The sequence below is a fragment of the Hippocampus bargibanti genome, linkage group LG02, assembly GCF_051943395.1.
Source record: "Hippocampus bargibanti isolate YZ-2025 linkage group LG02, ASM5194339v1, whole genome shotgun sequence".
NCBI classification, from domain to species: domain Eukaryota; kingdom Metazoa; phylum Chordata; class Actinopteri; order Syngnathiformes; family Syngnathidae; genus Hippocampus; species Hippocampus bargibanti.
The window spans coordinates 28939837-28953090 of NC_142735.1; the positions used below are offsets into that span (position 1 = coordinate 28939837).

Here is a 13254-nt window from a genome sequence, read left to right on the forward strand (position 1 = left end):
GGGGGTGGGGTGGGGTGAGGCGGGGGGATTTCCACTAAGAAGTTGCAAGAGGATAAAGGCTTCATGTTTCTGTGGCGCTGGAAGATTTTTCCCTCTCTTCGCATAACAAAATCCTTCGGAGAGGTGAGCAGGGCGCCTCGGGAAATGCACCATTAATTACGACAAGTAAAACACACACAGATACACACATGCACACACACACACACACGCAAACGCACGCACACAGACACACACACAGCTGAGCTTCTCCTGAAGCCACCTTGGCCTAAAAATATTTGTAGCAACGATGTCGGTGCCCCCTCGACCCCCCCCCCCTCCCCGCCAGTTTTACTCATCAACACTAAATTGTGAACACACCTAGCGTAAACGGTCGCACGAACCCCCCCACCTGCGGGAGCCGTGTGTGAATCTGAACAGGAAGGCAGCCATTTTGCTTTTACGACCCAACGTGCGCAGAAGGCACATTTGCATGTCGCCATTTGATACCCGCGGCGTTCCGTCATTGGTTTGTGACTCTCGGCCACTCGTTTGACGGCGCACTAATGACCGCCCTGGGAGGTTTGGCTTTCCTCCGCGGCCGCAGCGGCGCTCTGAGGCCCGGCGCCAAGGGAGCGTATGAAATTTCATGCGGCCGCATTGGGGCTAGCGCTCGCAGTCCCACTTGTGGCTTGTCTTGTGTATCGGATGTTTCCTGCATGATGGCAGACGGGGAACAAAACAAACGTATGGTGCGCTTTTCTTAAAACACTGCAAAGGAATTCCAAAGCCTTTCCCTTTGAGGGCTTTAGGTAGCGAGATCGGTAAATGAGAGACACACCCTGCGCCTAAACACAACATTGGATTTTGTAATAATTTCCTTTTTGAAGAATTTGGCTCAAAACAAACAAACAAACAAATAAATACATTGTGAGACTATCAGGTCAGAAAAGGAAAAACATTAATAAATCAACACATAAACAAACAAATAAACACATAAATAAATAAACAAATAAAATACATTAATAAACAAACACATAAATAATCGGAATGGGAAAAATAACTAAATAGACAAATGGGTAAATAAACAAGCACAATTGAACAATTTAAATCCTTAAGTAAAACAAACAAAAAAACAGACATGCACATAAATAAATAAACAAACAAATACACCAATAAAGACACGACTAAATAAATAGTTAAATAAACAAACAAACAAATAAACACACATAAACAAACAAACAAACAAACAAACAAATAAATAAATAAATAAATAAATAAATGAACGGCACAAAAGTGCAGGGCTGCCGCAAGCATGGAGGAGCAGCAAAACTATAAAACATTTTCCACCCCTCCCATAAGGTCTATGAGGTCGACTGTAACATTTAATGCTGCAAAGTGCGCAAAAGACAACTGTACACAAGATTGCGTACGCGCGCGTCAGCGATTTGCACTCGTTCGCCTCCCGGTGATTTTTGAACTGTAACGCGCGAAAAAAAAAAAAACCCCACAGTTTCAGGAACGACGGCTGGAAGGCTTTGTTCTGGCAGAGGATTCTCCGCCCCGCGGAATCCGACGTTTCCTGTAACGGGTAACGGGCGACAGGTGCGCGAGCCCCAGGACTCGCTCGCATTCAGACAGGCAGCAGTTCAAACGCCCCCCCCCCCCCAAGGCCACCCCCCAGAGCGCCCGCGGGCTATCTCTGTCACGGTATGTATTTTGAGAGGGGTGAACAGGTTCGCGCTCCTGGAAGAGCAGACACGCTCCATATCCCAAGAAAAATGTGTCGGCTTTGAAATGCCGTAATTTACGATGCTTACAGCCCACCCCACCCCACCACGACCCGACCCCCTCCCCACCTCCTTAAAAACAGGGGGACAGCTATAAGTCATCCAAACTCACCTCCATCTCGCTCGTGCCAATTTGCCCGACTGCTGGCCGGCGAACTGGGCGACGAGTAGAAGTCGGGGCCAGTTGGGCTGGTGTCCATGTTGTCATCCATGCTGACGGTTTTCGGCCTTTTGCTGTGGAACGTAGGCAACAAGCGTCGCACGTTAGTCACGTTGTTTCGGCCAAGGAATAAGGGCCAAAGATGCCACGGCTCCAACATGTAAATGGAGTTTTTCGGGATACTATTCACAGAGGTAGACACTGCGAATATTAGCAAATATCTATGTGTGATAGATATAATGTATATATGATATATAATATAATCTGCACATATAATATATACATTTGATGTGATGTGAGATCAGAAAGGACAGATGTCAGACAAATTGACATCGCTAACTAATGGCCTGGCGTACATATTACAGTGCAACATTATTGATTCTTGCCGGGTCATATTCAACAGCCATCATTTTGACACCACCATCATTTGTTGGTGATACATTTCATGGCTTCATGTGTGTGTGTGTTCCTGTGTTGTCATTATGTCATTTATGTTACTTCCGGGTTGAGTGAACGCTGGCGCGTGTGGCTGCCGCTGCTCACCCACAGGGAAAATATTCTGTGACTGTAGTGTCCTTGAGAGTTGTGAAATGTGCGTGTTGGCTGACCTGCCGGGAGGGGAGGACAGAGAGCGGTGCATCCCCACACTGGAGTTGAGGTCGTGATAGTAGGGTTGGCCGGGCATGTCCGCCATGGAGAAGTTGACCGCCGCACCGTGGGTAATGGGCACTGCGGAGGGGAAAAAAGTCCAGGTGGTGAGAGGCAGATTGTCTTTTCTTGCAACAGGGGACACAGAATTAATTGTAGAATTGCATGAGTGGTCATTATTGACGCTTTAGAGGCCCGGCGCATCAAATTAAAGGCTCCTGTTTGACCATTACGGCATTTCTGCTGAGCCCTCTGATTAAAAAGTCACTGCTTCCCACACATTATGGCTAAGCAGGGTAGAAGCAGCGGACTACTTTCCGAGCAAAAGCGCTCCTTGTTATTATGCGTTTCATCCGCAAAAAAGGGGGAGCATTTTTTTGCGCTGTTGTGAGGAGCGGGCCAGAACGAAGCTAACAAAAGGACGACATCACACACACACCCCCGCCCTCTTGTCGTGGCGCTTTTTGGCGCGCGGCCTCCAAACCCGAGCAACCGCTTGGGTTTGGAGCCGATGAGAGCGCTGAGTGTGTGGCGGCGTCTGTTGTGGTCTGAGGTTCGCCACTGGCACAATCCTGCCGCCGTCCGCCGCCCTGGCGAGGATACGGCGGGCCTGGCGGGGACCGCGGCACAGACAGAACACACGCTGGTGCCAATTGTGTGTTCTGCCGCTCTCTGTGTGTTTATAAATACCAAAACGTCCAAAGTGCGATTCTCCATTGGCCCACAAATGGCAAAATCTCATGGAGTGTTAGCATTCCGCTAACAGACATTTGCTTGACGGAATGTTATGGTTTGGTTAAACATTTCCCTGTTTAAACATATGATATTACCTCTTGTGAAATGAATTGGTTCAGGAAGAAATTTTCTTCACTCGAAAATGTTATAAATTGAGACATGTTTACAATTTAAATACCCTAATCCGTTCCAAGCCTCCCGCCCACTCACCCAAAATTCAGACAAATGTTTTCTTAAAGCATAAAAAAAGCACATCGCAATCTTTCAATTCCCATGTCTTGACAAAATGGAACCTACGGATGATTTAAAACATTTTGTAGAAGCACGTGACAAGGCTGAAATTATTTGTGACCAGACAAAACAATTTATGGTATAGCCTAGAACAGGGGTGGGCAAACTTTTTGACTCGCGGGCCGCACTGGGTTCTAAAATTTGACAGAGGGGCCGGGCCAGGAGCATTTGGAGGGAGTGTTTGGGCCGGAAATACTAAACCTAAAGCATTAAAGGACAACCGACGCCTCCCGACAAGTTATGTCCATAATTTATAAAATCACTTCAAATGACTTCGACTGAGCGTATTTTACAAAGATTCCACAGCATATAGCTATAGTTTACGTTCTAAGACTTGTGCTGTATATTCACTAAGTCTTGTTTTCGAGTTGATGACGATCCCCATGTGACGTCACGTTTGGACCGCCACTGACCGAGAAAGCGACACACAATGCATTTTGGGTACTTTGTTTGGTCTGAAAACTTCGTGTTGATGGGCAGGCAACTTCTCAGTTATCTGCCCTGTTGTCCCGCTAACTTTTTGTCATGAGTTTCAGACGCTGTTTTTACTACAATTTGGGCAGGTTCGGCGGGCCGGATTAAAAAGCCTAACGGGCCGTATGTGGCCCGCGGGCCGTAGTTTGCCCATGCCTGGCCTAGAACGTTTTACAAATACAGTCAAACCTAGGTTTCCACCACAATCCATTCCAGAACACTCTTCCAAAACCAATTTGTTCGAGAACAGAAACACAATTTCCCATTACAATCAATGTAATCAATGTATGCTTTTTATTTTTTATCGCGATTGAACAAGACAGACACGTCAACTCACAATGGAACGCTATGAGAATAACGTCCGGTTTGCATAGATCTCAGCCTAACACATCTGCTTCTTAGTAAAAAAAAATATTCAACAACACTAATGTGTCGTTCACAATGAGACGCAACACCAGGAAGTGACCTCAAAGGAAGCGGATGGGAGTCGAGTGGTGCATTCAGGTGGTCGACAACCCATTTTTGTTGAAAAAACATTATTGGTGGAAAACCGAATTGGTTGAGAACCTAAATGTTCAAAAACCGAGGTTTGACTGTTTTTTGATTATGCCCAATGTTCATCTGTATCATGAAGTTTCATTACTTTATGGACATGTTATTATTAAACAACGAGCTGGACAAGATCACTCAAAACAAGTGTGCATTTAAAATTTTGCGTGTGTGTGTGTGTGTGGAGGAGGGGGGGGGGGGGGGGGGGTGTTAGAGTAATTTTTCACAAGTGTGTTCAAAATGGAGCACAGGGCTCCAGGCTCCTCTGTACGTCATTCTCGAAGCTAGACTTCTAAGAATGTCTCAGCAACGCGATGACGGACAAGCAACCGCATTCATGTCTCACCAAAGAGCAAGGGGATGAATTCTCATGCGTCCGTCAAACCTTTTCATATTTCGAGACGACGCAGCAAATTAAAAGCTACCCCCCCCCCAAAAAAAAAAAAAAAAAATATAATAATGATTACATTTTGTCTGGTAAAACTTTAAGGGCTTCTTGCCTTGTTCATGTACACACACAAACTTGTTTCCTCTTCGGGACACTTTGTTCCAACAGTACAGTAACAACCCTCGACTTGAAAAAAAAAAAAAAAAAAAAAAAAAAAAGCTGCAGCACGTTAACGCCGCCTGCCCTGAAAGAGGCCCAGAATTCCAGATGACTGGGGGGTGGAGCGTCAAACGCGGACGTGTCAATCGACATATGCGGCGGCTATTTACAGATGTGGTCCCGCTACTGAAAAGCAAACTGGCCCAACTGGATTGACCGCAGAGCTCAGACCTATAATGTCAAATGACAGAAATGTCCTCGTAATTTCAGCGAACGCAAGGGGCATTCGAGCAAATCCAAGAATCACAGGCGGCCGGCATTCCTGAGCGTTCAACTATGCAGTTGCTGTTCTGTGTGTGCAGGTCGTCCCTGAATGACATGTCATGAGCGCATTGTTCAACTTGTTCAGGCAGGTAAACTGCTTCGCAACCCGAAGAAATATCAATAAGTTCGTTCCTATTAGCCCTTTTTATTATAATTTGGACTCCGTAATATTGAAATACTCTCATGTTTAAAAAAAGAATCACAGATTATACTGTCAAGATGTCCAGCTGGCAATGTTAGCTTCAGCGTTACCTGTAACATTAGCCTCGTTGCCCTTTCATACATGAATTAAGATAACCTATATCAATATTTGTCGAGATTCGTTCATATATTAGGACATTTTGGAATAGCTGTCCACTGTCGTGACAGCAGGCATGGAAAGGATGAAGTTAGCATCTCCAGTAATAGCTTTTAAGGTTATTTTTGACTTTAAAGTGATGGAAAAGTTGGATTCGCTTCAGAGGTTAGCTTCCTTAGCTTCTATATTAGATTCAACCTTGGATTTCAGTGGTAGTCAACCTTACAACGAACCGCACATCTGACCATAAGGCCATCCATCGCCCACCGGCCAATGCAAGCCACTCATCGCTAAAATACTCAACGTTTTACCAATCCCTATCAATCATTCTTATTCATTACATCCCGCTTGTCTCTAATGCTTTGAACACAGATCTGACTGATACACAGAGATAAAAATGTTAGTTTACGAAGATGCTTTCTACAGTGTAGCCGACTATTAGTCTTTGGCTAGCATTGACTAATAGTGTCACGGTTTGCGAGGTGGTGATGGCGGGTTCGGATCCCAAAAAGCAGGCAGGAGTGAGCAGGAGGTTGTTTGACAAATTGTATTAAAATAAAGTCAGCAGGAACAAAATGTAAAACATCAAAATGATCTGAATGGAAAAAATACAAAGTAGCAAAAGAAGACCAAAAGTAAAAGCCCGCCAAGGTTAAACAAACACGTACACGATGCATGCTGCAACCAAGCAGCAAACAAACAGTGAATCGGCACCGGATGATCGTGCCAGGTGTCCTTTTAAGTGTCATCGATTATAACGACCAGCACCTGCGAGGCTGCCGGCAGGGCTGACGCCGCTAACCGCTGGTCGCCAATCTGATCGGGACGACCAGCACCTGTGCAGGTGCAGGCGGGGCCGACAGCGCCCCCCGTTGGTCGCCAACCAGATCATGACAGTACCCCCCCTTCAAGGGGCTGCTTCCAGAAGTCCCAACAGTCTCCCAAAAGGTCCACTCGCCAGGGAACGGTCGGTGGAGAGGGCAACCGCTGCCTCTCCAGCATACGACGGGCGGCGGCCTGATGGGAACGGGACTCGGCCTGGGGTGGACGAAGACGCGGCACGGATCGTCGTGGGCGTGAGTGCGATCCCTCTCGCACGTTCACGCGACGGCGCATGGCTCTGCGTGGACGTCGAACTGCCAGGCGCAGAATGGCACCCCGTACGGCCGTATGGGACCAGGTCTCGGCCGGACGCCGACGTGGGCGTGAACTGCCCGGCTCCGGGGGAACGAGACCAGTCCAGAGCCGCTCCGGGATCCAGCGGTGAGTGGGGTCTCGGACTGACATTGACGCGGACGTTGCACGGCTCGTCGTGGATGAGACTCAATTCGTCATGCACGACGACAGCGTGGCTGGACGTGGGCATGCAATGCCAGTCACCCAGGGTCACCCTGGACGGCCACCTGGAAGGAGGTCTCGGCCGCACGTTTACGTGGACGTTGCGGCTCGTCGAGTGACGCGATTCAAACGCGACGAGGCTTGCGCTAACGTGGACGTAGCATTGCCAGGCACAGGGTGGAAATGAGACGGGTCCGATGTACCTGCAGGATCCGATAGTTGGCCGATTCATTCTGTCACGGTTTGCGAGGTGGTGATGGCGGGTTCGGATCCCAAAAAGCAGGCAGGAGTGAGCAGGAGGTTGTTTGACAAATTGTATTAAAATAAAGTCAGCAGGAACAAAATGTAAAACATCAAAATGATCTGAATGGAAAAAATACAAAGTAGCAAAAGAAGACCAAAAGTAAAAGCCCGCCAAGGTTAAACAAACACGTACACGATGCATGCTGCAACCAAGCAGCAAACAAACAGTGAATCGGCACCGGATGATCGTGCCAGGTGTCCTTTTAAGTGTCATCGATTATAACGACCAGCACCTGCGAGGCTGCCGGCAGGGCTGACGTCGCTACCCGCTGGTCGCCAATCTGATCGGGACGACCAGCACCTGTGCAGGTGCAGGCGGGGCCGACAGCGCCCCCCGTTGGTCGCCAACCAGATCATGACAAATAGTCGGGTACACTGTAGAAAGCAATTTTAAGATACTCAAAATTTGAATCAACTTGGCACTATATTTTCCTGTTTTAAGCTAACATTAACTTAATATAAGTGTCAGCATTATTACTGTAAGCTTCAAATGTTTGCTTTTTAAAGTGAGTTTCCGTTACATCCAGTCTTGGCTTGTAATGTTAGCTCTCTCATGTAATGCTATCTACTCACTCTGCTAAAATGGTGCACCTCAACATTTTAATTATTCCTCTGAGATACTGTAAGGAACACGCGTCAAACTCATTTTCATCGTGAGCTGCATTGTACGGATGCTTTTTCAGAGAAAGCCTTAGTGAGCCTAAGAAGCCTTATTATCCCTGCCCCCCAAAAACACTCGCTACTGAAATTTGGAATCAGAAATTCTCAAAATTTGCACAAATGTCACAAGTAGGCGAAGCAACACTTGCTTTGAGTCATGCCATTGCATCGATGAGAGGAGACAAACGTGGTCACACTTACTTCTGGACACTCGCACCAGTTCCGCAACGCTGAACACTCCCGATTTGATGAAGCTGTCTTCCAAATAGACTGTCAACGGAAGCACAAAATGAAGTTCTTTTCAGCATTTTACGCCATAATACTGCACCTAAATTATGTTCATTGGGTCAATGTGAAGACTCTTTGATAGGAAACGTTCTTTAAAAGGAACCCTCATAATCTAAACGCTGATTAAACAATTGCCGCCCGCGCGGTTTGTTAGCTAGCGGATCAATCCCCAACCTCTGGGCCGTGCAACGGTACTGGCCCGCAGAGAAAGAATACATAACTTTAATTATTTATGTTTTATTCATTATTGAATCAGTTTTGTTCATTTTGGAATCTGAAACGTTTTATTTTGAAAAATTACCAGATTGTCTCTCGACAACAACAATAATAATAATAATAAGATTGACCACTCCAAATTGTCCCTAGGTGTGAGTGTGAGAGTGACTGTTGTACGTCTTTGTGTGCCCTGCGATTGGCTGGCAACCAATTCAGGGTGTCCCCCGCCTTGTGCCCGAAGACAGCTGAGGCCGCGACCCTACTGAGGAATAAGCGGTATGGAAAATTGTTGGATGGATGGATAATAATAATAATAATAATAATAATAATAATAATAATAATAATAATAATAATAATAATAATAATAATAATAATAATAATAATAATAATAATAATAATGATGATGATGATGCGATGATGATGGTAGTCAAGTGGTTAGCACACCAGCTTCACAGTGCAGAGGTTGCCGGTTCGCGTCCCGCCCCGGCCTCCCTGTGTGGAGTTTGCATGTTCACCCCGGGCCCGCGTGGGTTTTCTCCGGGTCCTCCGGTTTCCTCCCACATTCCAAAAACATGCATGGCAGGCAGATTGAAGACTTCAAATTGTCCCTAGGTGTGAGTGTGGCAAGTGCTGGCAACCTATTCAGGGTGCCCCCCTCGTGTCCAAAGACAGCTGGGATTGGCTCCAGCACCCCCTGCTTCCCTAATGAGGAATAATAATAATAATAATAATAACAATCATAATATAGTAATTTGTTATTTAGTTTTTTTATTAACTTCATGTTTCTTCCGGGTTGAGTGAACGCTGGCGCGTGTGGCTGCCGCTACTCACCCGCAGAAAAAATATCCTGTGACTGTAAAGTGTCCTTGGGAGTTTTTAAAGGCGCTTATAAATGAAATGTATTATAATAATAATAATAATAATAATTATTATTATTATTATTATTATTATTATAAAATGTCACTCTTGACGCAGATTAAGGAGCCCTTCTCGGCCATGTGATAGGTTACTCCTCAAATGAACTCCAGAAGTTGCATACTATGCGAAGATGTGAGTCGTATTTTTCATGCACTTTGTAATGCTGTGTTTGTTATTTTGAAGGTACTGAGTCCAGAGTGTGTTGCGGCCAGTTCCTTGTGTCATTATTTGTGTTTTTTATTGATAAATATTGTCTGACATTGAATCAGATTGTGGGGACAAAAAGGTTGGGGGCCGTTGAGCTTGCGTGTTCATTTCTGGTTCGCTGTGAACGTAAAAGCTTTGAAAGGAGCCTAAAAATGTAATGTATTATTATTATTACAACGGTATGTTCAGTTTGCATGATATTTGCTAGTTTGTGCTAACGAACAAAATATGAAGCTAACAACAACCTTAGTTGAGGTGATTTGAAAAACTGAACAGAAAATGTTGAACAGGATGCTAACAAGTTAGCAGTGGCTTTCTTTGTTGATGTTAGCGTGGTGGAGGCACCCTGGCCGCATGGCGTCCACTTTCTCAATGGCATTTCTTGAAGCTGCTCGCAAGTGAGCGGCAGCCGATCCAGGTTGACTCAGACTCCTCTCCAAACAGCACGCAACAATCCACGATGCGAACACCCTGACGTCAGAGAGGCGCAGCAAGCGTGCTAACTACACTTCCACGGCGCTGCCAATTTAATCAACTTGTTATTACCAATCAAATTTTATCTCTGCGCGGGCCATGTCATTTGAAAAAACGGCGCCCTCAGCAATGATTTTGAAGTCGCAATTACCTTGACACCAGATGTGTCACTTTGACTGCAGTTGCTAACGCGGCGGCGCTCTTTATTTTTATTTGGGAGTTGTTTTTTTCACACGCTTGTCATTTTTCAAGTCAGCAAACGGCAGAGGGTGTACGTCGTGTGCGTGCGCTGAATTAATGGCGCGGGAACAATGGAGCCCGATGATGTTGAGGAAGGATGGATGACTGGCACTCGACATACCTGGAAGAGGGTTCTTGCCTGGCTCATTGTTACTGGGACTTCCTGACTGCTGGGAGTCTGCAAGTACACAGAAACGAGGAGACGAAAAGGAGGGGTGGTAAGTGGCGGGGAGAGCAACAACGGTCGTAAGACAATGGCTCGGTTTATATACAAAGAAAAATACAGAGGGGGGGGGGGGGGGGTGATATGGAATCTTTTTCCTCGTCAAGAAAAGAACCAAGACGGGTTTGCGTGACCATTAATGCAACGTTGACGCAAAAGCAGTTCGCTGACAATTGGGGGTGGTGGGGGCTTCATGATGCCCTCAAAATTGGCTAAGGAGGTTTGCAGAGGTATGAGCTGGAGGAAGTGAGGGTAAGGGGCCTGGGGATAGGGTAACATATAAGGCAACATAGGTGGAATTCTTTCCACTGAGCTTTTTTTTGTCGTTCACCTCAAAGACTCGATGAGAGGACATTTTTTACTTCATTTTTGACTAACGCCGATCACGTTTCACTGGGGAAGGGGTGGCGGCCAAGGTATGAGAGGAGGAAGGCCCGGTTTTTCAGTCACTCACGTACATTATGCAGAAAAGCAATTGGAAAATGAGATGAGAGGAGATGGAGACAGAGAGATGGAGAACTAAATGAGTGAGGCACTGATATCAGAGAGCTATAGACCAAGATCATTTTTGATCCTGGAAGACAGACATCAAATGACGGACAGACAAAGAAATAAGGATTCAAAGGGAATAATAGAGTGATAGAAAGAGAGAGAGAGAGAGAAAGTGAATGAGGAATTACTGTTCAAAATGGAAACATTCCTTTTTTTAATTTGTTGATCGGGATCAGTTGGGTCAATGATTTATTTGAAAATCTCAAGCGACACGGAAAAGTGAAATAAACACTTGGAGGGCAAACACAACAAATCATATTATACATCTAAAATGGAAATCAATTAAGCAATAGTATTTGTTTTCCAAATTGTGTATTTCTTTTCAATTAAGCAATAGTATTTGTTTTCCAAATTGTGTATTTCTTTTTACATATATAATGACGCAGAAGTATGTTTAGATAATTTACCACGTATTTATGTCTGTCTGTCTGTCTGTCTGTATGTATGTATGTATGTATGTATGTATGTATGTATGTATGTATGTATGTATGTATGTATGTATGTATGTCTATTCTATTCATGTCTATTCATTTGTTCATCCAGTTATTTATTTATTTGTTCATTCATTGTCATCCATTTATTTACGGGTCTATTTATTCATGTATATTTTACTTTATTTATTCATTTATTAAATTTATCGATCTATCCATGTATTCATTTATCTAATTACAGTATTGATCTACTAATTATTTACTTTTTTATGTATTTATTTTTAATGTGATCGATCATTATAGTTCTAAATGCCTTTTGTCGTTTGGTGGAGGGGGAAGCCGATTGGCCCGTGCAGCCCTTTTTTAGGACGCAGGATGGGTGTGGCAAATAAATAAATAAATAAATAAATAAATAAATAAATAAAACCCCCCCCCCCCCCCTCCCCAAAAAAAGCAGATGGTGACGGCAATTAGAGATCCTAGGCAGCATCTTCCAGCAGGAGGCCCCACTGCGGCACCGGGAGACGCCACCTGGATAACTCAAGGTGGGATGCAAACATATGACGGCACATCTGCCAGGCCCGGAAACACCTCTTCTCTCGCCTTACACGGTGGACCTTTTACCTCGCCGTTCCAACAATTTCAGTTTTTGACCATTCGTGTGCCCATCCCCTCCTTTACCATTGTTGTCAGTGCGCCGCACGACTTTCACCCTTGTCAGAGGCTCTTTAGGGAATTTCGAAAGAGCCACCACTTGAGGAGGAAGTGTACGAAAAACAAGAGCAGGTAAGACGTCTGTTCTGATATTTACCGCGTATGACTATTCGGCAAATTCAAGAACACTGTAACGCATGACTGTTTTCAAACCAAGCAGCGACAAGTGCTAGCGCGTCAACAACTGGCCAGTAAAATACCGTACTTATATCCCATTGCAGATAACATGGCTAGCTAACATGGCTAACATAAGTCCTTTGCTGCTCTGGTGTGACTTCACAAAGCGCAGCGGAGCCGAACGTCCTTGTACTGTGTTTTCTTTCAACTTGTATTAAGGCAGGTAAACACGGGCAATTAGCATCGACTAGCAGCAGCGTGTTTCTACCTTAATATAAATAAAAATCACAAAGCGGAGAGGCGCAAAAACTACTTGCACTGTTTTTGGAATTCATTGAGAAAAAAGAAGAAAAAGGAAAAATATTATGAAACTTGTTTATTGCTTTTTTATTTATTTTTGATCTATTGATGCATTAATTAACTAATTAATTAATTTACATGTTTGTTTAACTATTTGTTTATGTGTTGATTGTCTAGTTATGCAATAATTAATTTATGTATCTATTTGGATTGGATTGGATTGGATTTGCCTTTATTAGTCTCACAGTGGAGAAATTTAAATTTAATTTTATTTATTTATTGGTATTGGTTTGTTTTATGTACAAGGGCAGGTAACATTGCTAATTAGCATTTGCTAACATCAGTTTGTTTCGGTTCTGACGTGATATGACAAAGCGCAGAAAGCATGTTTATCACATGTTGGATTTATTTAGAAAAGAAGGACGCTTGTTTTATTTATTTATGATGATTATTATAATTATATGTTTTTTGTTAAGGCGGA

At 44.5% G+C, this 13254-nt stretch overlaps 1 protein-coding gene across 2 annotated transcripts in view; it reads right to left on the minus strand.

Annotated features, from left to right (window-relative positions):
- Window positions 1–13254, minus strand: part of LOC148902348 (nuclear factor 1 B-type-like) — an 83401-nt gene that overhangs the window by 20671 nt on the left and 49476 nt on the right. For both annotated transcript variants that reach the window (XM_088990793.1, XM_088990794.1), the window contains exons 3-6: window positions 10558–10614; window positions 8295–8363; window positions 2535–2655; window positions 1879–2000 (exon numbers count right to left, since the gene is read on the minus strand). In XM_088990793.1, coding sequence (XP_088846919.1) covers window positions 1879–2000; window positions 2535–2655; window positions 8295–8363; window positions 10558–10614 — 369 coding nt within the window. The remainder of the gene's footprint in view (window positions 1–1878; window positions 2001–2534; window positions 2656–8294; window positions 8364–10557; window positions 10615–13254) is intronic.